At 32.2% G+C, this 25,606-nt stretch overlaps 1 protein-coding gene across 2 annotated transcripts in view; it reads right to left on the bottom strand.

Annotated features, from left to right (window-relative positions):
* LOC127698638 (peroxidasin-like) overlaps window positions 1-25,606 on the bottom strand; it is a 50,853-nt gene that overhangs the window by 11,536 nt on the left and 13,711 nt on the right. For both annotated transcript variants that reach the window (XM_052202199.1, XM_052202209.1), the window contains 11 exons: window positions 12,771-12,842; window positions 12,124-12,195; window positions 10,382-10,453; window positions 9,119-9,282; window positions 8,278-8,319; window positions 6,936-7,053; window positions 6,277-6,443; window positions 5,198-5,467; window positions 3,015-3,131; window positions 1,427-1,591; window positions 3-269 (listed from right to left, as the gene is read on the bottom strand). In XM_052202199.1, the coding sequence (XP_052058159.1) occupies window positions 3-269; window positions 1,427-1,591; window positions 3,015-3,131; window positions 5,198-5,467; window positions 6,277-6,443; window positions 6,936-7,053; window positions 8,278-8,319; window positions 9,119-9,282; window positions 10,382-10,453; window positions 12,124-12,195; window positions 12,771-12,842 (1,526 nt within the window). The remainder of the gene's footprint in view (window positions 1-2; window positions 270-1,426; window positions 1,592-3,014; window positions 3,132-5,197; window positions 5,468-6,276; window positions 6,444-6,935; window positions 7,054-8,277; window positions 8,320-9,118; window positions 9,283-10,381; window positions 10,454-12,123; window positions 12,196-12,770; window positions 12,843-25,606) is intronic.

Below are 25,606 nucleotides of genomic sequence, written 5' to 3'. Positions count from 1 at the left end.
ACCAAACACTCTGAGTGCAACTGTATTTCTGGCAAAGCCAACAGTGTTCTCAGCATAACATTCATAACTGCCTTGGTCACTCTGCAAAACATTTCTTATTATCATTCGATTTCCTTGTAAGGAGAACTTGTGGGAGTTCTGTATAAATGTTCCATCCTTAATCCAGCGGAATTGTGGAGTAGGTTCTCCATCCGAAGTACAGTGGAGTATTATATCTGCTCCTGCATAAGTATCCACTGTGGATTCTCTGCTGGCTGCTATTGGAGTGGCTGTATGAGAAAACATAGCAACATCATAGTTAAATGGAGTAAAGGATATTTTAATTTCTAAAAGCAGCTAGCAACCTGGTAATTTTACTTATACAGTCAAACCTATATACGGTATAAAGGTCATTCTCAGGACAAGAAAAAACTGACCTTTGCTTTTTGTGTTTTTTTTGCTGTGCATGTACTGATTTTGTGTCATGGATGGATACCCCATATCGTTTGTTTTTCTATTATAAGGTGTAATACCACCAAATCATAGTACGTCACATCCGGTTGCATACGAAAAAGGGTCGAAATAAAATATTCCCTTGAATTTGACAGTTGTAGGAAATTAATCCTGCATCTCATTGCAGTAAAAAATTTCTGAGTCATAAACTTATATTTTGGGTGTTTCAAAGCACCATTATTTTTTTATTTGGTGTTTCTAGAGAATATTTTGGAAACTTGAGGTTACATGGTTACTAAAGCTTGTACACAGGGGAAAAAAAAGGTGAAAATTTGATTGGTTAACTTACAGTGATGGTTATTTTCTTATATGCAATGAAATGTTATGTGTGAAAGTACTGGACAGGATAAAACTTTACTCATGCCAAATTTTTCTTTATTTGAAACAAAGATAAATTCTGCACAATTTTTTGAAAAGTGCAAATTTAACAAAGACTAATAGGGGAAAATCAATGGTGGTATTACACCTATTAGAGAGGAGTGACCATTAAATTGAGATTCAAAATGCATAGGTATTACAACAGTGGATAAGAGGGGATGAACTGACAAGACAGGTGTTTACTTTCTACATATGACAAATGAAAAAAAACATTGTCACAAGACAATTAATTCAAACTGAAATCATGTTGATCATTCTATATTACATTGTGATTTGAGTTCTTACAAAGCTAATTTAGTACTGCCACAGATATATGTATGTGCCTGTCCATAGTCAAGAACATCAACATTGGTTTTGCTGTCTCTTCATATTTCTCTGTCTGAGAAATTGATGTTTGTATGAGAAATGTTCATGCATTATCCACAATGATACATATATTTGAGAACGATGCCCAAAAAACTTAAACGCAAACATATTTCTTCAGCTTTTCAACTTAACAAGGTTGTTATAGACAAGATGAAGAACTACCGCTTAATAATTTTATAGATGAACCTACACTGTTGAAGTATGGTTAGTTCAGCTGAAACCTCTACAGTAGCTACATCATTTATGGCTCTGCAGGTATACAACCCTTTATCTTTATCTTCAACATATCTGATCTGTAGTAAACGTCCATCATTCTGTACATCAAATCTTTCTTCTCGAGGTAAAGGACTACCAACTGAAAACAAAATACTGTCATGAGTTTTTGGACCTGTACTAGACCCTAGTCAAAATGTTTTTTTTTCAAATAAAAAATTCCCATAATTACATATAACTTCAGAATCCTTTTTATTCATAATTTAAAAGTTCCCTTTGAAAAAAATCAAATCTATGCCCAAAAAGAAGACGGCTTTAAGTGTTTATTTTTTTCTAAAAGTGAGCCAGTTTAGAAATCTTTCTGCTGCATAATAGTGATGTTCATATTAATTCTATTTAATAAAGGTTATATATATTCTATTAAATTTGCTAAAATATAAACTTTTTAAATTAAAACAAAAGAAAGTATTGTCTGGCTGCTAAATACGTCTATATCATTCATTGTTGATTTTTAAATCACCTATACTTGAGTGTGTCAAAAAACAATAAAATCAAGTTTGCTTGTTTGCTAGGTAAACCATGAAATTAACTATTACTTTTGCTTAATACCTATTGAAAAAGTAACTATAGTTATTGCTAGCCAATTAAATCAAGGCACAGGTAACACATGTTTGACTGAAAAACCTACTAGACCAATTTGTTACTATAATAACAATAGCTAATAAGGAATCCATGGTTCACCTAACAAACATCAAACTTAAGGGCATATGATACAGTTACAGGGGAGGTAATGACGTTGCTAATGTAAAATGTTATTTTTCGCGACGTTAAACTGTGACTTATCAGGAAAAGATGCATTCTTCGACTGATTTTTATCATTCAGACTGATTTAACTTGAAAACTAGTTCATGGACCCCTCTTTTTAAAAATGACATTAGGTTTGATTACGTATGAAGATTATTTGTATCAATTTTTATGAAAAAGTCACTGATGAAATTTTTTTAAATTAGATAAATATACAGCAAAAAATGCCTTTTTTTTTCTGAAATCATGAAACTTTGATAAAAATTCATTATTTCCAAAGAATTGTTACACAAATTTAGAGCATACTCATGTAAAGAAGATTTTCCAAATGTTTTTATAAAAATCCGCTTTGTTTATCTTTTGAAACAAAAGTTAGGTATATCTATCAAAAGGATAGAAATGTCAAAAAAAACAAAATTCTGAGTAAATGTTTAAAATTTTGACCCCATTTATCTCTTAAAGTAGCACATGAAGGTGTATTTTTTATTACATATTTGAACTGACTAGGTGAAAATTAGCTTGTATGCAAATTTTCGTAAAAAAATCACAGTGGGATCAAAACTGTATCGCATGCCCTTAACGTTCATGCAGGCAGTATATATACACACTGAAAAAGCCCAGATGTAACTGGAAATCACAATTACAATTTACAATTACAAGAATGCATATGAACTTTGTACATTTTGGGTTCAATAATTTTCAGCATAAATACTAGATTCAATGATGTTTTTAGTGCAAATCTATTTTTCCATATGACGTACCTCCTTGAATCCAAATGATACGTGGAGTTGGAGAACCTGAAACCTCACATCTAAATGTTGCTGTGCTACCTCCTGTTACTTGTACATCTGATGGTTCTGTCAGGAATTTTGGTGGCTCTGAAAATTGAATCATCATCAAATTAAGGAATTGACCTCTACAAATTAAGGAATTGACCTCTACATATTTACTGTTCATTTGCCTCATTGATGTACATCCTAATTCCCTTTTGTACTGGATGTGCATATAATATTTGTCACTAGACATAAACCAAAAACATTCAGTTAATCATAACTATCTTCTTTTTCATCAATTGTAAAACAAATTGATAAAAAATACACACTAACAGTCATTTTCTTTAGAAGTATTTACTGTGATAAAAAGTAACAAGAGTGCACACGCTGAAATGTCTCGCCTTCTTTACTAATCATTGATATTATGTTGATAGTCCTAAATATAAAGCTTTATTACAACTGCCACATAAACTTAACATTAACCAAGTAAACTAAACATTGACCAATGAACCATGAAAATGAGGTCAAGGTCAGATAAACCATGCAAGGCAGGATTGTACAGCTAACAAATCTTCCATACAACAAATATAGTTGACCTATTGCTTATAGTTTAAGAAAAACAGACCAAAACACAAAAACTTAACACTGAGCAATGAACCTTGAAAATGAGGTCATGGTCAAATAAAACCTGCATGACTGACATATAGATGATAAAATATTTCCATACACCAAATATAGTTGACCTATTGCATATATAGTATTAGAAAAAAAGACCATAACTCAAAAACTTAACTTTGACCACTGAACCATGAAAATGAGGTCAAGGTCAGATGACACCTGCCAGCTAGACATGTACACCTTACAATCATTCCATACACCAAATATAGTAGACCTATTGCATACAGTATAAGAAAAACAGACCAAAACACAAAAACTTAACTATAACCACTGAACCATGAAAATGAGGTCAAGGTCAGATGACACCTGCCAGAAGGACATGTACACCTTACAATCATTTCATACACCAAATATAGTAGACCTATTGCATACAGTATAAGAAAAACAGACCAAAACACAAAAACTTAACTATAATCACTGAACCATGAAAATGAGTTCAAGGTCAGATGACACCTGCCAGTTGGACATGCACACCTTACAGTCCTTCCATACACCGAATATACTAGACCTATTGCTTATAGTATCTGAGATATGGACTTGACCACCAAAACTTAACCTTTTTCACTGATCCATGAAATGAGGTCGAGGTCAAGTGAAAACTGTCTGACGGGCATGAGGACCTTGCAAGGTACGCACATACCAAATATAGTTATCCTATTACTTATAATAAGAGAGAATTTAACATTACAAAAAATCTTAACTTTTTTTTCAAGTAGTCACTGAACCATGAAAATGAGGTCAAGGACATTGGACATGTGACTGACGGAAACTTCGTAACATGAGGCATCCATATACAAAGTATGAAGCATCCAGATGTTCTACCTTCTAAAATATAAAGCTTTTAAGAAGTTAGCTAACGCCGCCGCCGGATCACTATCCCTATGTTGAGCTTTTTGCCACAAAAGTCACAGGCTCGACAATAAAAATTAAGCAAATATTCCTATTTCCATCACAAAAATAGCTTCCTACCAAAAAACTTGAGCATCTTCAATATTCCTTCATCTTTCCTAACTTTCATTCCCAAGCATATTTTTCTGGTCCAAAATTTCCTTGAAATATATGTCATTGGATTTTAACCACTCATCAAAACATTTAGCCAAATTAAACAATTTCTGGCACTTTTTGAGTAAAAAATTATCTGACCAACCTATCCAGTTTAAAATATAAGGGTAGGGAGAGTAGAAACTTATTTCTAAATCTGGTCTAATATTTTCTTTTACATTCATTACAGGGTTAGGTATAAATCATATGTTAAATATTCAGGGTATGCAGATTTTTTTATAACCCAGCTAAATGACCCATTCTATCAACATGTTTATGATGAAAAGAAATTATCAATGAATCTACAAACATCATATTGTAAAATAAAAATATAATAAGGCTTCCATGTATGTTATTCTATTGTTATTTAAATGTTTCTTAAAACTTCACAAAGAGGTATGGGATATTATCTATTATCTAAAGGTTTGAAAAAATAAAGTTTGGTAACTTACGATGTACTGCAATCCTAGCAGCAGCTCCTATTGAGCCTGCACTATTTACACCAGTACATCGGTACAATCCTTGGTCCTCTGTATGCACATTGTTTACATGTAGGTCTCCATTTGACATTACGGTGATTCTGTTGGATGGAGACAATTGATTACCATTCTTGGTCCATTGAATCTGTGGTTCAGGATGGCCTGTAGCTTGGCATGTTAGTTGCACTGAATTACCAACTGATGTTGTTACATCCTGGGGAGTAGCAATGAACCGTGGTGAAACTATAAAAGTGAGAGAAAAAATATAATAATCTATTAATAACTTGCAACAAGAAGAACTATGAGCTATTGCTAACTAATGATACACCTGCTTTAAGTATTAGGTAGACAGGAAATTCAAGAAAAATTAATCTGAAAATGCGTTACATGCATGGTCATTGTCTTTAGAATATATAAGTATTCGTTCAACAGGAAGTTGATGAGCCATGAATCTAAAACTGTGTCACATAGTAGAGTATGCTGACATGAAGCCAGATCAAATTTTCAGGGAGCTATTATGCTTTAGTTCCTGAGAAAAATGTGACAGAAATTTAATGGGACGGACAGACAGACAGGGGTAAAGCAGTATATCCCCCTCCTTCAGAGTGGGGGTATACAAATACTGTCACATACTACTGTGTACAAAAATGGAACTCTCAATGATAAACAATTAATTTCTTGACAAATCCTTTAAAAAGTTATCAAACCTTGTTTTGTTGAGAATAATACATCATTAATTCTGAACAATTAATTTATAGTTATCTTTGATTTTGTTTGAATTTTCTTCTCGTTTTTCAGTTTTTTTTGTTTTTTTTTGTGTCTTTTTTGTTTGTTTGTTTGGTTTTTTTGAGGGGAGGTGGGGGAGGGGTTAATAAACTTTCACCATCTTTTTATTTTTATTTTTAGATTGTTTAGAGTTGGTATTCAAAGGCAAGAAAGACAATAACTTTTTTCTAAGATTTTCACAGCCACCTGGAGACAGCAACAATCCCCTGCTTTTGAATAATCTCATTTCTTAATAGTAATTGGCCTAATGAAAATCGATCCCATACCTACAGCCTCTGAATATCTCAACTGGACCTTTTTAGCTTTGACTTCTCCTGATGGGTTTTTAGCCATACACTGATAGTCCCCTCTATCTGATTCTTTTGTGTTATATATCATGAGAGTTCCATCTTCTAATTGATTAATCCGAGGGTCACTGAAGTCTAATTGATATCTAAAATATAAGCGTAAGGTTATAAAAATAAGAAAATTATACAGACTATTATTTACTTTTTTCACATATTTAGAACTATGTTAGCTATTTATTTTTGAAAAATCAAAAAAGAATGTGAATACTACAAAGAATTTACACTAAGTCGAAAAATTTTCATTTTGCACTTCACTCTACCCAGCAGTCAGAACTTGCACACTGAAATCTTTTGAAATTTCAATACATGTAAACTTCCTAAGAATAATTTCTCTAAGAAATGTTTTGGAAATCAGAATCTTTGGTTTTCTTCAGACCTTTGAACATTTTTCACTTTCCAAAAGAAGTCACAGATAACAAATGTAAAGCACTTGTGATTTAAACCATTTGTTTTTACTAGATTTTCAAATCAAATCTAAATTGCAGACATTGTTACTTCCTTTAACAAATTCAGAGAAAAAGTCACGAAATAAAATTCTCAGATTATTTAAAAAAAAAAGATATAAGACTTTTACCTACTCATTATGTAGCCAGATGATCTCTGGTCTTGGAGTACCCTCAGCTCGACATACAAAATAAGCTGTGTTACCAAAAGTGACATTAACAGCTGTTGGCTCAGTTACTATTTGAGGTAGTGCTGTAAAACAAACAGAACTTTTATTTGAAGAGGTTAAGTGCACTTTCCTCAAATGGTACACTGGTACGATGAAGGACAAAAGGAGTACTGGGAGGAAAACTAATTATCTACAGTTAATAAGGACAAATTTTATCATAAATCTATGAACTAAGTGCACTTTGTCAAGTTTACAAAAGACTAGAGTGTGACGAAAAAATTTGACATTGATGGAAATCTGTACTGGTAGATTTGCAATATCTATAAACGCATCTCAAATTAAAAAGTCTAACAGAAATTCTTTGGATTTCTTCATAAATATCTTTAAGTATAGGTCAATATCTCAATATAAAAATTATAATTGAATCATGTCTTTTCAAATAAGCAAACAAATTTTCAAGGTTAAAAGAAGGAATAGTATAGATTGAAATGTTGATAAGATTTTATCATTTTATCATTAAGCATTTAAGAAATTTATTATATTAAGATTACCGACTGCTAAAGAAGAGTTAGGGAGGGGGGGGGGTTGATTTTAGCGGGATTTAAAATGATATAAGCATCTTTCTTATGCATTACTAATTATTTTCTATTTCAAAGGTGATGTTCCCACTTTTATATTTGATATAAAATTGCATGCACTTCACAATTTTCTCATTTGGTAATGTATAACTGAAAAAAAAAACACAAACATACCCTTATCCACTCTGAAGAATATATTTTACGCTGCTTGTTATATATTTTAAGATATTGACGAAAGAAGGGTCATACATATTTCTTTTTGCTGGATGATTGAACTTATGACAATTACAGTTGGTGTCTTGTACATAGTGCAATTGTTGTTTAGAGAAAACATATGCTGGTTGCCCTTCAATGTGTCAACACTCTTGGACGTTTTTGATATTGCTGATGAATGCAAATTTGATTACTGGTTGATTCATATCTTTATTGACAAAAAATATCCATGACAAAAAATTGCCACACATAAAACTCACTTCTTGTTGTTTATTATGATTATTGAGAAGTCTGCCTTACAAGTTTTTTTTAATATAACGATAATTGGTATCCCTTGAAAATATCATCTATAAGTGGTTGACCTTCAGTTATTCCTTAATGCATGTATATCCAAATAGTAAATAATACTTCAGTTGTTTTTCATTCAAAAGTTAATAACAAAATAATTTTATTACAAATGTCATGAACTATACCTGTGTTTACTGCACAACAAATGATAAAAGGTAAAAGACTTACTATTGCTGTTACTGTTGTCCACTATTGTTAATGTCCGCTCATCTAAATAAAATCAACATAGTTATCATATTATTTGTTTCCTTTTGTTTCAAATGTTTCAAATTAAGTTTCATCCCATATAACAATTAAAGCAACTTCTTAGAGAGGTTTCAAGTAAAATCGATATTTGCTTGTAAGCAGATGAGGGATGAACAAGATGGTGGGAATGGACATTGCGTCCCTGCTGCGGGCATCAGAGCTGCAGGAATTGGACTCGTACTATATCATAATAGTGTTATTGCACATAATATTGATAAATAGTGTTCCTCACAGTACATATATATAGCCCCTTACCCCCCCCCCCCCCCCCCCCCCCTTCTGTTCCACCTCTGTCCTCAATATAAGTGCAATAACACTACAATATTAATTTGGTTTATTTTTTTTCCAAAGTTCTAAGAATTTTTAACAAAGCTGCAATTCTACCCTATTGCCTGTAACTTTTTAATATGGTTTGTCATGAATAAATAACTCTCAGCACTTCAATATATATTTTTCACTATACCTTTGGCCTTCCCAATCATGTACTCATGAACTATAAGTATAATTGCTGGAGACTATGCATACAGTAACTTTTGGTTCTCATGTAACTTTTACAGCATGTCATTTTTTGGTATATTCACATATTGAAAATTAATGTCCATCAGGTATAGTAAGTAATTATTCACAATTCATTCAGCCTATCGTTTTTTTTTAATAAAGTAAAAGAAGTCAATTTTTTTTTTTTGCAAATGAATGAATTTTTCTAATAAAGAAATATCTTTTCTAGAATTAAGACAACCCTAAATATAAAACTGATATGTACCACACTGAAAATCATTTTCATCCAGAGTATTTAGTGCTCTCCCTGCAAACGTTGGGGGTCCTTTACATGTTACGGCACCTTGAACGTTTCTATTCCTGTCATGCAACAGTTTGTATAACCAGTACATTCTGCATCCACAATCGACTGGGTTATCGTCCAGTCGTCTAAAATAAAAGATAAAAAATAATAACTATGGGAAATTCTACACAAATATAAAACCTTACTACTATTGTTTATAAAAAAAAGTGTGTGAAAGTACTTCTAGATTCTCAGACAAACATATGTATGTACAATCATGTAATAATGGCCGTGACATAAAAACAAAAGATCTGCGACTAATTTCACAAGAGATCTTATGAGAAAAAACACTTGTAAGTCATGAACATTCCAGTTTAACTTACGATAAATTTTTGTCGCAAGAATTTTTGTGAAAAGAGTCTGCTGCCCCTGTACTTTAAAAAAAGGGTTGGAGTGATACAAACTATGAATATAAAATGCTGGATTTTTGCAATTTGGACATCAACACAACTTTAATCTTTGTTTGTTTATTTTTTAGGTGAAAATGTAGCTTAAAGTGAATCTATGTTCTTAACATAAGCCATCATGAATTCTGCCATTTTCCACAAGGTCATATCATGTTGCTGAAAAAGGGCTACACCAGTCATTGCATGATATGACCCTTGCATGTCAACAATTGTATGTTTATCAATGCTAATATGAACATAATATTGTATTTGACAAATAAGTATATTGATACAATGTCAAATGCCTCAATATACCTGTCTGTAACTATAATGAAGCCCCAATTTTGAATTCTGGTATTCATAGATACTGTAAATTCAGAAATTAATGCGTTCATTTATTATTGCAATTTTTTAAGAATGGACAAAATTGCAAGATTAATTATTGTGATTTCAGGAAAATCTGCATATGGATATATTGCGTCAGATATCATAATGCAAGTTCTTATTATTGCGAAACTCACCCAGATGCAATATTCGCATTAATAAAACCCTCATAATAATTTCTGAATTTACAGTATGTAATTGTTTCAATAGTACAGTAAAAAAAAAAAAAAAATCCAAAAAAGCCTTCTTTTGGTCAATTATATTCTATCCAAAGGTATGCAAAAAAAATGCCTGGTTTGACTCTGATAGCGTACCTATGACATCAAACAGTTATGATGATCTAAATGTTACTGAATTGAATTAAATAAAGCACTTTTCTTCTAACTGTTCTGTAAAATCTTGTTACAATACTTACAATCTTTGAAGATTATTTGTCTGTGAGAATAATCCATCTGGTAAATGCTTGATTTTATTACTATGTAAAAATCTGCAAAAGATTTATATGAAATTTGTATAATACTACACTAGAATTATAATATAAAAACACAAATATCCCTTCTCCTGTCACAAAGACGAATTATCACTCAAGCAGGAGATTTCAGATATTAAGGGGGCATAAATCTTTACAGTACATGTACATGTATGTCAAAGCAAAAAAATGTTGACAAATATATTAAAGTCTATGACATTGCTACAATAAAAATTGCTTCTTGAAAGATTGCATATTTGGTGTGCTGAACCAACAGACACATTTGCATGAAAATGTTTGACTTACAATAGTTATTGATATCTTTCAATGAAAAACATATAAAAATGGTAGCTTGAGCAAGCTAACATTTGACTATTTTCCAGTTATCTTATGTTTCAAAACACCATAACTGATTTAATAAAATGCTCCGCTGGAGCACAGCTTGATACGACCGCAGAGGTCGAACCCTTAACAGTTGGGGCAAGTATGGACACAACATTCAAGCTTGATACAGCACTGAATTTGGATTGTAATTAAATATTTGACACAGCATAGGTTTCTCACACAGAATGAAAGTGGTCTAAGAACTTAAAAATGTTTAATTTACCTATTCAAACCATATCATTATTATTTGCTTTTATATATTAATCAGAAATAACCAATTTAAAATGGAAAATTTTAAAGAAAAAAAATGAAAAAAAAATCCCCCCCCCCAATTTTTTGAACCCCCTTATGATTCATCACCCCCAAACTCAATCCCAGCTTTCCCTTTGTGGTATGGTACCTTGCAGTACAATTTCAGAGAGATCCATACACTTGAACACAAGTTATTGTCTGGAAACTAGAAAAATGCTTGTTTTTTTGCCCCTTTTTGGCCCCAAATTCCTAAATGTTTAGGGCAATTACCCCCAAACTCAAACCCAGCTTTCCCTTTGTGATATGGAACCTTGCAGTACAATTTCATAAAGATCCATACACTTACACACAAGTTATTGTCCTAAAACTAGAAAAATGCTTGTTTTTTTGCCCCTTTTATGGCCCCTAATTACTAAAATTTTGAGGGAATTACCCCCAAAATCAATCCCAGCCTTCCCTTTGTGGTATGGAACCTTGTGGTACAATGTCCATACACTTACACACAAGTTATGTCTGGAAGTTACAAAAATGCTTATTTTTGGCCCCTTTTTTGCCCCTAATTCCTTAACGGTGGGTACCATAACCCCCAAAATCAATCCCCACCTTCCTTTTGTGGTATTGAACCTTATGGTAAAATTTCATTGAGATCCATTCACTTAAACTAAAGTTAGAGTGCGAAAACTAATGTGTCTTCGGACGACGACGACGCCAACGTCATACCAATTTACGACCACAAAATTTTTTTGCGGTTGTATAAAAATATGCTTATCGTTGGTAGCAGCTAGTATTGCATGCAATATTGGGGACAAATATATATTTTATATAAAATCAATCTGCAGGATGACATCTTACCCCACCTAACACATCATTCTGACTAAGAGCAGACAGTGTTTTTTCTTACTCCTAAACAATATGTGCTCTGCTGATAAGCAGCAATGTCTGAACTGTGCATTTAGGAATGTACAAATTTTTCACTCAATAATAATGGTATTTTTTTGTCCTCCAATTGTTCAAATTTTGTCCATAAACTTTATAAAAAATTATATACTTACAACTGTTCTAAATTTTGAGTATCAGCAAAAACATCTTTTTCAATTTCTTCTAATTCATTCTGATATAAATATCTACAACAAAGCAAACAAATAAATACTTTTGCTAATGAATGTAAAGTTATGAGACTGACTAAATTTTGCAAAACCTAAAAAAAAATACAATAAAGAAATACTGCACTATGCATGATCATACAATGTTTTTTTTTTTATTATTTTGTTTTTAGCTGACCTGTAAGCTAAAAGTACATGTAACCTCTAGAGTATTTTCAATTAATGCACCTACAATTTATAAACTTTTGCAGATTGTGTTACCCTTTAGATTTATGACCATTTAGTACAGTGAATTTACTTGACCCTGCATAGAAGCACATTCATTGGGTTTCCCCTTATTGTAATATTAATATTATTATGTCTGCACAATTTAAAAAGACACTGTAATTCTGTATAGCTATTTTGTTTGTTGTCATTGACTTACTAAATAAATCTGTTTAAAACTGGCTTTAACTGTGGAAAGTCAGTGTGTGTCTATTTGTATTTTATGCAACAAAACTGAACTTAAGTTGTGGATTTTTTTCTCATTTTTGTTCTCAGCAAATAATGTGTTTTATCTAGGTTTTTTATACCAATGCAATTTAAATTATACTTACAAAAAACGTAAATTTGTAAGACCTTCAAATACACCATTTGTCAGTCTTCTTAGCTTATTGTTATTTAATAATCTGAAAACATAAAAGCAAATATAATTCTTATGTCAATACAATAAGTATAGTTATAATTAAAGTTGCACTATTCTTATACTAAATGACACAGCACATTTGAAACTTATAATACTGTGAAGTGCATAGTTAAACACAGTCCTTTGAAAGGATGCAAGGACTATGTTCTCAAAATTGAGCTATCAAATACAAAAACCAGTACTATGTACCATCTTAAAGCATGCAAAGTATAAATAATTATGAAAGCTTTAAATTTGGCAAAATAAAATTAAGATTTTTTTATTCTTATCTCTATTGAATATTCTAGATTCATACTTCTTCAAAAGATTTTTTAATATTACTACATGTATATTTGTTATTAAATTAACCCCTAAAATTTAAAAATTATATTATATCTTCCTCAGAATGAATCTGCAAATCAAGACATGGCTTTAAATATTCTTAGAGGATTCATTGAAGATATGACTGGCACCAATGAAGTTTATGAACTTGGTTTCAGAAAACTGTTTTGTCATCTTTAGTTCTTAATTCATCATTATCTACACTTAGTTTATCCCATCTTCATGTATAAATTAAGCTATAACTAAGAATTGAGAATGGAAATAGCGAATGTGTCAAAGAGACAACAACTCAACCAAAGAGCAGAAAACAGCCCAAGGCCACCAATGGGTCTTCACCACAGCAAGAAAATCCCAGACCTGGATGTAGGCTTCAACAGTTTACAATTGACATTTGACATTTGTCAAGACATGCATTTCAACCCATTTCATGTCTATTCCATCAGTGGAGGAGGTTCAAAAAGAAGGGGGGGAGATCACATTACTAATCATAAAACGAGTGGGGAACTCTTTTTGAATAAAATGGGGAGATCTAGTTACTACTTGTAAAACAATAAAAAGCAACAATTGTTATTCCTGTTGTTTTAAGAACTAACATGATTCCTTACAGATGGGTTATTACCAAAACATAGTATAATCTTGCTGATGAATATTATCAGAAGGTTGTAAAATCTTCCTTGATAAATGATAGCATGCAATAAGGAACTCATGAAATCATAAACAATAAGTATCTGATGATTTGATGATTGAAACATTTCATATTTGCCTATTGTTAAGAAGTTTTTGGGTGGTCTTTTGAGCTTCACGTGCATTAATTAGTCCTAAACAGTCATAACAGCATTCAAATTAAGTATATTTAATCTGTTGTATTTGTTGGGAAATCTATTACATTCTTGACATGTTGTTAATGATACAATTGTTTTAACAGTAAACACCCTTTTATTTGAAGATCTATTAAACTGGCGTTTTATACTTTTCAATGTTTTTAGTTTTCAATAGAACTTTAAGTTTTGAGAGAAAAAATGTTCTATCTAACATGTGTTGAAGTGTAATGTGGCACTATCAGACAGTGTTTGGTGGCATTAAGACTATATCTTCTGTAAGATATGATAAGAACTACCTATTTATCACAAAGTAACATGACCAGATGCCCTCATTATTTCAATTACTGTAAATTGTTTTCTACTTAAAGCCAATACATTTGTTGATATTAATCTAACATTAAATCTTGATGAGTAGGAAGATTCATTGTAAGAGAATATGCCTCTTTCTTCTAAGGTGCTTCCTGAACATCCAAATTAATTTCCTGTTTCATGTATTGCAATTTCAGCAGTATATTCTGACAACACCTTAAATATATTCAACTTGTACTAATAACACATTTGCCAGTTTTAAATAAGAAGTTATATAAACAATGTTTGATTTGATACTTTTAAATACAAGTTCCAAATTATTTTACAAGGAAGCTATTCAATCAACAGTTGCAAGTGGTGAAGTTGAAGTCATCCCTTTGAAAATTATACAGACACCATCACGAGTTGGTTGAAAATTACGGAATATGACGACAGATATGTTCTAATTATTGTAATCACAATTCCCTCCTCTTTTCCATAAATGTGGCATCATACGGTTTGTTCTTAATTGTGCAACATGACAGGTGCTACATGTGGAGCAGGATCTGCTTACCGTTCTGGAGCACCTTGGATCACCCCTGGTTTTTGGTGGTGTTTGTGATGCTCAGTCTTTAGTTTTTTTATGTTGTGTCTTGTATATTGTTGTTCGTCTTTTTGTTTTATTGCCATTGCTTGTCAGTTTGTCATCGACTTACGAGTTTGAATATCCCTTGGGTTTCTTCCGCCTCTCTTTTCAAAGCTTTTTCTTTCTTAGATATACAGATCTTCAAAAGCATGGAGGTACCTCCATATCCCAATAAAGTGGATATTTTAGTTTTAAAAAATCAAAGGGACTGTAAGCAAAATTTACAAAATTATACTCCCTACTCCTTAAATTCATCTTTATATACAAATTATTGCCCTTGACCTTGTAGTCTGACATTCCAACCTTAATTTGCAACATGTTATCTTGTGGTTGCCTCAATAATATCAAGCACCATTAATATCCTTTGTGACATACTCTGTAAAGGTGTACAACAGTTATATCAAGTACATGCGTAACATTTATATTCTCCATGCCATTTAAAAGTTCTGAGTCTTTTCATGATCAAATAAAACTATATGTGACCTTGACTTAGTGAAAAAATATTCCAACCTTATTCAAGAGATATTACAACAATAAAACCAATTATCGTTATATCCTTCAAGGCAATCAAAAGATTTGGACACCACTTTGTTCAGTTGAATATGGGGATTTAAACTTAAAGTTGGCGACTATGAACCTGCAAACTAATATTGCCACTTAATATTTCATAATTTTGTCACTAATATCATAGGTTCCATTGTGCTCTTGTATGGCCACAATTTAAATAATACATTTTGAATGTCTATTGTAAGTTTTTAAATTATTTTCTTCTTCAATAACTAATTTCAATTGGTGGGTTGCAACTGCCTCAAGCAATATTGGTCATACGATGATTTTAGTCTTATTTTGTTTTGATGCTTTTAAAGGTTAAAAGTGATTGGCTTTCAATGATTTTGGTATTGAGCTAATCTGATGCAAGTTATTCCAGAATAATGTGTCATACACATTGCAATGGGTATTCCAAATTTTTATTACTTTATTAATCTACGCCTTATTAAACCACAGGCAAATATGCTGCCTTCAATTCAAAGAAATGTTTGCTTAAAAGTCCAACATAAACTTGATTTAACACTGAAAATTCAAAAAAAGTTTAAACTTGCAACTTTCTATTGTGGTTAATTTGTCCTAAATTAAAAATCTTGTCAGTGGATATCTACATCCATATCTTAGTGTAAAAATAAGAAGATGTTGTATGATTGCCAATGAGACAACTCTCCAACAGAAACCAAATGACATAGAAGAAGTTAGCAATTAATGATCACCTTACAACCTTCGACAATGAGCAAAACCCATACCCCATAGCAAGCTATAAAAGGAAACGACATGACAAATTAAAAACAATGCAAATGTGAAATGTAAAAAATTTGTTGTTGATGGCTTGGCTTTGGTAGTCTTGGTCAAATCTATTTGGCAGGGCTTTGGCAGTTTGGTCAAATATATTTGGTACCGTAGTCTTGGTCAAATCTATTAGCCAGGGCTTTGGTAGACTTGGTCAAATCCATTAGCCAGGGCTTTGGTAGTCTTGGTCACATCTATTTACAGCATGTCTTATTTGAATTACTAGTAGTGTGTTTTTAAAATATGTTTTAAGACCTTATGTTGACCCATAGATGTCTTTTTATAGGTTTTATTTTGTTTTGATATTGCTGTCTCATTAGCATCTAAAACAAATATTACCCATAAAAAAGTTATAAAGAAAGAAACATCACTTGAAACTAGTGCTTGAACAACTTGAACTTTGATAAATAAATGGGGAATCAGTGTCCATGGGACACAGATGATGCCCCTGCTTGCATATCATATAAAGTTATAAAGGGACAAAACTGAAGAATGTTAAAAGTGACGCTACCCAAATTTGTACTTGATCTGAGTTTTGTGGTAATAAGTATTGTGTATAAGTTTCATAACATTTAGTTGAGGCAAACTTAAGTTAGAGAACAAAATTCAGCAATTTTTCCATTTGTAAAAGGGGCATAACTCTAGAACAGTAAAAGTGATACCACCAAAATTCCATCTTGATCTGTGTTTTGTGGTAATAAGCATTGTGTATAAGTTTCATAACATTTGGTTGAGGCAAACTAAAGTTAGAGAACGGAAATGAAAAATTAAGCAATTTTTCCATTTGTAAAGGGACATAACTCTAGAACGGTTAAAGTGACACCACCAAAATTCAAACTTGATCTGTGTTTTGTGGTAATAAGCATTGTATATAAGTTTCATAACATTTGGTTGAGGCAAACTAAAGTAAGAGAACGGAAACGAAAAATTCAGCAATTTTTCCATTTTTAAAGGGGCCTAACTCTAGAACGGTTACAGTGACACCACCAAAATTCAAACTTGATCTGTGTTTTGTGGTAATAAGCATTGTGTATAAGTGTCATAAGATTTGGTTGAAGCAAACTTCAGTTAGAGAACTGAAACCAACTTTGGGACGTACGGACAGACATACGTACAGACGGACAAGGGTAAAACTTAATGCCCCCTCCGCTACGGCGGGGGCATACTAAAAATAATGAGTGATGATACCTGGTGCTACAGGAAGGTAAGCAAGCACATCCTGCTAGGCATACTTCACCTGTTAAACTGACCATTGGTCAAAGGCATTAATTATTTGTAACAAATATAGAGTAAGAAATATTTATCTTATAGAAACTTTCCTTGCTTTTTGTATAATCAGAGATGTGTTTTAATCATAAATTCTTTTAAGATTCAGTGATGTTCCAACCAATTCTGATTTTAAAAATAATTAAGCAATCTCTATAAAACACAAAAAATTAAAATAGCAGGTGCACAACTTCATGTAAGAGAGAGGCACAAGATACTGAAGGGACATTTATATTCATAAGTTGAAAATAAACTGACAACGCTATGACAAAAAAGAAATAGACAAAAGACACAACAATTTACATCGGTAATGTAGAAGAATCTGTACAAGATTGGTTAAATTCTGTAAAGCCATTTTCAAGGAGTTGCTGATTAACATAAAGCCTGACACTGACACCAACCCAAGATGACAGATAAGTGATCCTTATATATGTCCCTTCAGCTTCACTGTTAATAAACAACTAAAATAGAAGGTCCTGGTCTTGTGGTCATATGATTTTTGTTAAATCAAAAGTATTGTCACTGTATATATTACCAGTCTTGAATCAATCAAGCAACACACCAAAATATTACTGTTACAATTAACAAGTGCATTTTGTGATGCACAATAAAATATTACTGCATTATAAACAGCTAAAGCATAAAACAAATGTTACATCATATTTAAGGATTTTAAAGTGAGCTATTGTTGGGTGAATTCTTTACTTATGGTATTTAAGAATATAATAATAGAATGAAATATGTAGAACATAAATTTCACATAAATTGTAATAAAATAAATATATAAATAAAAAATACATTTCTCAGTTTTACACATGAGAAATGATTGTAGAATAATTAATGTAAAACAGTTAAAAGATAATCCTCCAAGGGTGAACAAACTATCAAAATATTTATCTCCCAGTACTATCTCAAATGCAGTGATTAACACATTATTACATCAGTGATGTTTTAGTAGGAAATAAATCACCAAACATCTGATTCATACATTATCATAGACAATCTTGTAAACAATCTTTGTAGTAAATATCTTTCAGAGGATTGCTACTTCCGAAGCAAGATAGCTCTGTAATGTCAAAAAAAAAGAAAGAAAAAAAGATTGCTCATTCATGTTATGCATGTTTTGACACAATCAAAGGAATATTACTTATCAAGCTGCAAGATAAAAAACCAAAACTAAAAAAAAATAAATTTCAATCTTATTATAAACAAGTTGAAACTAGAAAATCTTGACTGGCAGCTAAATGTTTAATTGAGGGCCTCAGTGGCTGAGTGGTCTAAGAACTTGATCTACAGAAATCACTAGCTTATCAAGGGGGTCTCATTGGGGGGTTCTGATCCCGGATCCCCCTTACTGTTTTGTCAGATTCCTGTATCCCGCTTACACTATGTACGTAAGCAATTCTCATTTTTTTGTAATTTCCCATGTCCCGCTAGACTTCATTTCCCATTTACAAAAAATCGGCAATCCCGGGTCACGCTTAGACCCCAATGAGAGTGACTCAGACCCACTATCAACACTGAGGTTGTGGCTGGTGTGTTCATTTTACATCTTAATTGATGGAGAATTGCCAGTTTTCCTGTCGAAGGTCATGATTCTACCCAGGAACTCTGCCATCCTCCACCAATAATAACTGGCAGCCACAGTATAGCCAAGAGTGCTGAAAGTGGTGTTAAACACCAACAATGTATCATATTAAATACATTCAAAAGTAAATGGTCTGGAAGAACTGGTTCTCATTTACCTATAAACATACAATGTGCAAAACCAAGTTGTAAGAAAAACATATCTGAGGTATTTTGAGAAATGTTTACATTATTGAAATAAAGTGTTGACGAAATATAAATAGAATATAGTACAAACATTGCTCGGAAGAGATATTATTTCTTACCCTTTGATTATTATATATTTGCAAATAAATGCTACTAACCAATTTGTTAGAATACAATAAGCAATAAAAATGAAAAATATGATATGAAAAATAAAGGTATTCTTCACCTTTCCCATAAGAAATTATATGATGAAGGGATTTATTTGCATGATTGATGAAAATAACAAGATTTTCAAATAAGCAGAATGCTTGCTACTTGAGTCACCTGTTTATCCCTATCGAAGAACTGTAAAAAATTCTCAATAAACCTTATTTGAATAAATAATTGTCTATGTTCTTATAAATTTCAAACTGGACACCTTGACATTAACCAAACAAATGAGTTTTCCATGGAAGATTATATGTCATGTGTCACAGGTATTCATTGAATAATACACTTCAATATGACAATTTAACATAAAACAAGTAAAACTGTGAGCTACTGCTCACTGATGATACCCCACTGAAATATTTCGGTAAACAGAAAGTTGTTGAGTGATGAATCTGAAAACGCATCACACAGTATAGCTTACTTATATAAACCCTGAAACCAAATTTCAGAAATCCTTGTCGAGTAGTTCCTGGGAAAAATGTGACGAAAATTTTCAACTTGGCTATCATTATTGTATCATGTGTAAAATAAAACAAATGTTCGGTAAACAGGAAGTTGTTGAGTGATGAATCTGAAAACACATCACACGGTGTAACGTACTTATATAAACCCTGAAACCAAATTTCAGAAATCCTTGTCAAGTAGTTCCTGAGAAAAATGAGACGAAAATATTCATGGGACTGACAGATGGACTGACGGAAGGACAGACAGAGGTAAAACAGTATACCCCCTTTTTTAAAGCGGGGCTATAATAAAATGCAGCAGGGTGCAGCTTGATACAACCACAGAGGTGGAACCTTGAACAGTTGGGGCAAGTATGGACACAACATTCAAGCTTGATAAAGCTCTGAATTTGGATTGTGATTAAATATTTGACACATCATAGGTTTCTGACACAGAATAAATGTGGTTTAAGAACTTAAAAATTATGAATTTGACATTAACCTATTATGGTCCAATATCCAAAATACATGGTTAGATTAAGCATATCAAAGAACCCCAAGAATTCAATTTTTGATGAAATCAAACAAAGTTTAATTTTGGACCCTTTAGACCTCAATATGGACAAATTTGATAATGGGGCCCAAAATCCAAAATCTAAATACACAGTTAGATTCAGCATATCAAAGAACCTCATATATTCAATTTTTTGTAGAAATCAAATTTTGGACCCCAATTTGGACCAACTGGAAAACTGGGCCCAAAATCAAAAACCTATGTACATATTTAGATTTAGCATGTCAAAGAACCCCAAAAAATTCAATTTATGTTAAAATCAAAATATGTTTTAAATTGGACCCTTTGGACCTAAATGTGGACCAATTCAAAAAACCAGGCCCAAAATCAAAAATATAAATACTCAACTAGATTCAGCATTTCAAAGAACCCCATGAATTCAATTTTTGTTCAATGAGTTTGGACCCTTTGGACCTCAATGTGGAACAATTTCAAAACATTGCCCAAAATTAAAAATCTAAATACACGATTAGATCAGCATATCAAAGAACCCAAAGAATACAAGACTTTGAATTAAACCCCATTGAAATTGGTCAAGAAATAAGCAATTTATACAAAGTACAATGTATTAAATAAATAGGATATGTGTCCATGGGAAACAGATGATGCCCCTGGTTGTATATAAAATTATAAAAGTACATAACTCAAGAACAGTAAAAGTGACACTACCTAAATTCGTACTTGATCTGAGTTTTGTGGTAATAAGATTTGTGTATAAGTTTCATAACATTTGGTTGAGGCAAACTTAAGATAGAGAACAGAATTGAAAAATTCAGCCATTTTTCCATTTGTAAAAGGGCATAACTCTAGAACGGTAAAAGTGATGCCATCAAAATTCAAAAATTGATCCGTGTTTTGTGGTAATATGCATTGTGTATAAGATTCATAACATTTGGTTGAGGCAAACTTAAGTTAGAGAACGGAAACCAATTTCGGGAGGTACAGACGGACGGACGGACGGACGGACATACAGACAGACAAGGGTAAAACTTAATGCCCCCTCCGCTTCAGCAGGGGCATAAAAAGTATATTTTTTGGCCCCTAATTCCTAAACAGTATTAGGGCCATAACCCTAAAATCAATCCCAAACTTCCTTTTTTGGTATGGGTATGGAACCTTGTGATACAATTTCATGATGATTTATAGACTTATACTCAAGTTACTGTCCACAAACCAAAAAAATCCTTGATTTTTTGCCCCTTTTTGGCCCATAATTCCTAAATAGTTTTGGCCATAATCCCCAAAATCAATCCCAACCTTCCTTTTGAGGTATGGAACCTTGTGGTACAATTTCATAGAGATCCATACACTTATACACAAGTTATTGTCTTGAAACAAGAAAAATGCTCCTTTTTGGCCCTAAATTCCTAAACACTTAAGAGAATAACCCCCAAAATCAATCCCAACCTTCTTTTTGTGGTATGGAACCTCATAGAGATCCATTCACTTGTACTTCAGTTATTGTCTAGAAATCAAATGTCTTTGGACAACGACGATGATGACGTGGACGACGACATCACAATACCATTATACAGTCACAAATTTTTTTGTGGTCGTTTAAAAAATTGTGCATGTGCAAGGAAGACTTTTGATGCCGGCTGTCTCTAAATAATATAAAAAGAAATGGTGAAACCATATTTACTTAGGGAAAACTCCAAAAATTACTCAGAACAAAAATTCAAATTAAGAGGTTTACAACCTGTAAAAGAATCTCTTCACTTTTGTCTGAATTCTGTTGAGCCCTTTTCAAAGAGATGAGGATAAATAAACTGTCATAAAGGCAGAAACTGCTTCATATTATATTTATGTAAATTCATGTTCAGGTATGGGAAACCCCAAAGATCACATAAAATCGATATTAATATAGCAGGTGCACAACTTCATGTTATGTACAAGAATAAAGCATGTTTGGTTGAATTCTGTGAAGTCATTTTCAAGGAGTTGCTGATTAACATAAAGCATGACACTGACGCCAACACAGATTATATTATAATGATCCTTAAACATGTATGTCCCCTTCAGCTTCACTGTTTAATCAACAATTAAAATAGAAAGTCCTGGATATGTGAAGAAGTAGTAAGTCCTGGACATGTGAAGAAGAAGTAAGTCCTGGACATGTGAAGAAGAAGTAAGTCCTGGACATGTGAAGAAGAAGTAAGTCCTGGACATGTGAAGAAGAAGTAAGTCCTGGACATGTGAAGAAGAAGTAAGTCCTGGACATGTGAAGAAGAAGTAAGTCCTGGACATGTGAAGAAGAAGTAAGTCCTGGACATGTGAAGAAGAAGTAAGTCCTGGACATGTGAAGAAGAAGTAAGTCCTGGACATGTGAAGAAGAAGTCTGTTTTGTATGTTTTCTAGAGTTATGTAAGGAGAGTTGTGTATCAAGAGAACTGTTGCCACCTCTATATCATATTGAAATAAATGGAGAATGTGTCCATGGGACACAGATGATGCCCCCACTTGCATATAATATTATAAAGGAGCATAACTGGAGAACGGTAAAAGTGACGCCATCCAAATTTGAACTTGATCTGTGTTTTGTGGTAATAAGCATTGTGTATAATTTTCATAACATTTGGTTCAGGCAAACTAAAGTTAGAGAACAGGAACCAATTTTGGTATGTACATACGGACCTATGGATGGACAAGGGTAACACTTAATGCCCCCTCCAGTGACGGCGGGGGCATAAAAAGAACTTGTAAATAAGGTAAAATGCGATGATAATGACGTCAAGCACAGATAGTGATCCCTATGTGTCAATGTTTCATACAGAAGACACAAAACTTTCCTGATTCTAATGAGAATGGAAATATTCTCAGAAAATCTGGAAAACCCATAAAAAATTAAACATCAGCGATAAAAGTTATTACGTTTATTACGCAAGTTAATGTCACTGACCTACCACTAACAACATGCAGATTATTAATTGCACAAATATTCCCACCCATACGCATAACAAGTCTTTAGGGACAAAAACTATGTGTCAACAGTCTTGATCATACAACAAAACTATGAACAGATGTAATTTAATTCAAAGGTAAACCATGCATTCATAGTAAACACATTATCAAATCATATGAAAATTATTACCACATATGACAAACATACTGATAACACTTTCATAAGTAGGCTCTTAGATATTTGGCATACCTTGGATTTCTTATTCAATATTTGTTGTCCTAGGTTTTCAAAATATGATGTAATCATTTACTTATTTATCTGTTTAAAACGTTTACTTTTGGACTAAGAAATCATTTCTAGACTGCGGAACAAAAATTTCAAAAATGTTCAATAACTGCTCTCTCATAAAATATTAACAAAACTTCTCTGCCTATGTGGAAATATGGATTAAAACAAGAAAACAAAAATGTATGGTATGTTCTCCTGAATAACCATGAAAAAAAATAAATGGACTGTGAACCATGATTGGTAAAGAAAACAATTTTGGTTAATAGTATTTTGAATATTTTGTGAATAACCTAGAATAGAATGACCCACCCTTAATACAATATTACTGCAAAGAAATTAACCTCAAAGTCACTAAAGTGTAAGGTATAGTGACTATAGTCACTAAAATGTCACATTGGTTATTCGTAATAGCAATTGTAATGTCTTCCAGAGATACCTATAAAATAAAGGTTACTACACATAAAATGTAGGTCATTGTGACCTAATTGTAAAGAAAATGTGTTGTATTTTCTAATTAAAAGATGACTGTTGTTATATCAAATATACTAAATCTAAATTTGTAGTCCTACAATAATTGATCTGAATTCAAACTTTATAAGCATGATGATATCAATGATATGCCACATTGGGTTTCTGAGAACTATACAAAACTAAAACTGAAATAGTTTAAATTGTAAGTCATACAAAAACTAATTTGGTCACTTAAGTTTTATTTGAATTTTTATTTTGCTCTATTAAAGAGGACTGTAGTTCAGAAAGCTTTTTGTTATTTTACAATTGGAGATATAAACCTTAAACAAGAATATGTGTCCATAGGACACCATGCCCCACTCACACATTCAAATTACCATGTTCAGTAAACCTTGAAATTTTGGTCAAAACCATAATTAGGCACATATTTTTAAAAGATCACATCATAATGACCTTGTGTACTAAATTTCAAGTTGATGTGACTACAACTTCATGGGGTATACTATCTTAAACCAAAACTTTAACCTTTCTTAAACCAAAACTTTAACCTATCTTAAACTTTAACCTATCTTAAACTTTAACCTATCTTAAACCAAAACTTTAACCTATCTTAAACCAAAACTTTAACCTTTCTTAAACCAAAACTTGATCCTATCTTAAACCAAAACTTTAGCCTATCTTAAACCAAAACTTTAACCAAAACCAGGATGGACAGATGGAAAATGGATGCACAGACAGGAAAACATAATGCTTGTAGATGGGGCATAAACATCATCACATTTTGGGCCTGTACAAGTCCAGCCATAAACTGGACTGTGGGTTGTTCTTAGCTGTTTGTAAATATATATCTAATCTCAGAAGAGTTCATTGTTGGTGGTTGGTGTGATCTGTTCTATTGTCTAAATATTTTTGATAATTCTGGTTAAAATTGTTATGCATTACTAAACACATAACTCATATAAGTCACTCATCCATAAAATGTAGGTTAAAAAGACTGGAATTAACCTATGTTGTACTACAATGTATAATAGATACTGCTGTTAACTCAGACACTCTACGGAATCATCATTGCATCAGTAGGAGAACATGACATGAATTATAGTGTACTATAAATTGTTACTAAATCCATATTCCTGCTATGTAATTCTATTGTTAGATTTTATTTAGAGTGTAGGATGATAGGACCTGCGTACTTAGAATACCAGGATCATACTAGTGAAACATCAGTAATATCACACTTGTTTTACAGAAATTAATCCAGATATGAACTACAGTAGAAAGACGGACAAACAAAAGTAACACTCTTAACATTGCCAATCCTACTTTCATGGAAGGTAATTAAAATGTTCAAGTTTTAAAGCACAGCATATTCTTTTGAAGGACTGGTGTTGTATTGTATGTTATGT

This window comes from Mytilus californianus, unplaced genomic scaffold, assembly GCF_021869535.1.
Source record: "Mytilus californianus isolate M0D057914Y unplaced genomic scaffold, xbMytCali1.0.p SCAF_1, whole genome shotgun sequence".
Lineage (NCBI taxonomy): Eukaryota > Metazoa > Mollusca > Bivalvia > Mytilida > Mytilidae > Mytilus > Mytilus californianus.
The sequence above is the reverse complement of the archived record's forward strand: the minus strand, read 5'-3'. Positions and strand labels throughout refer to the sequence as shown.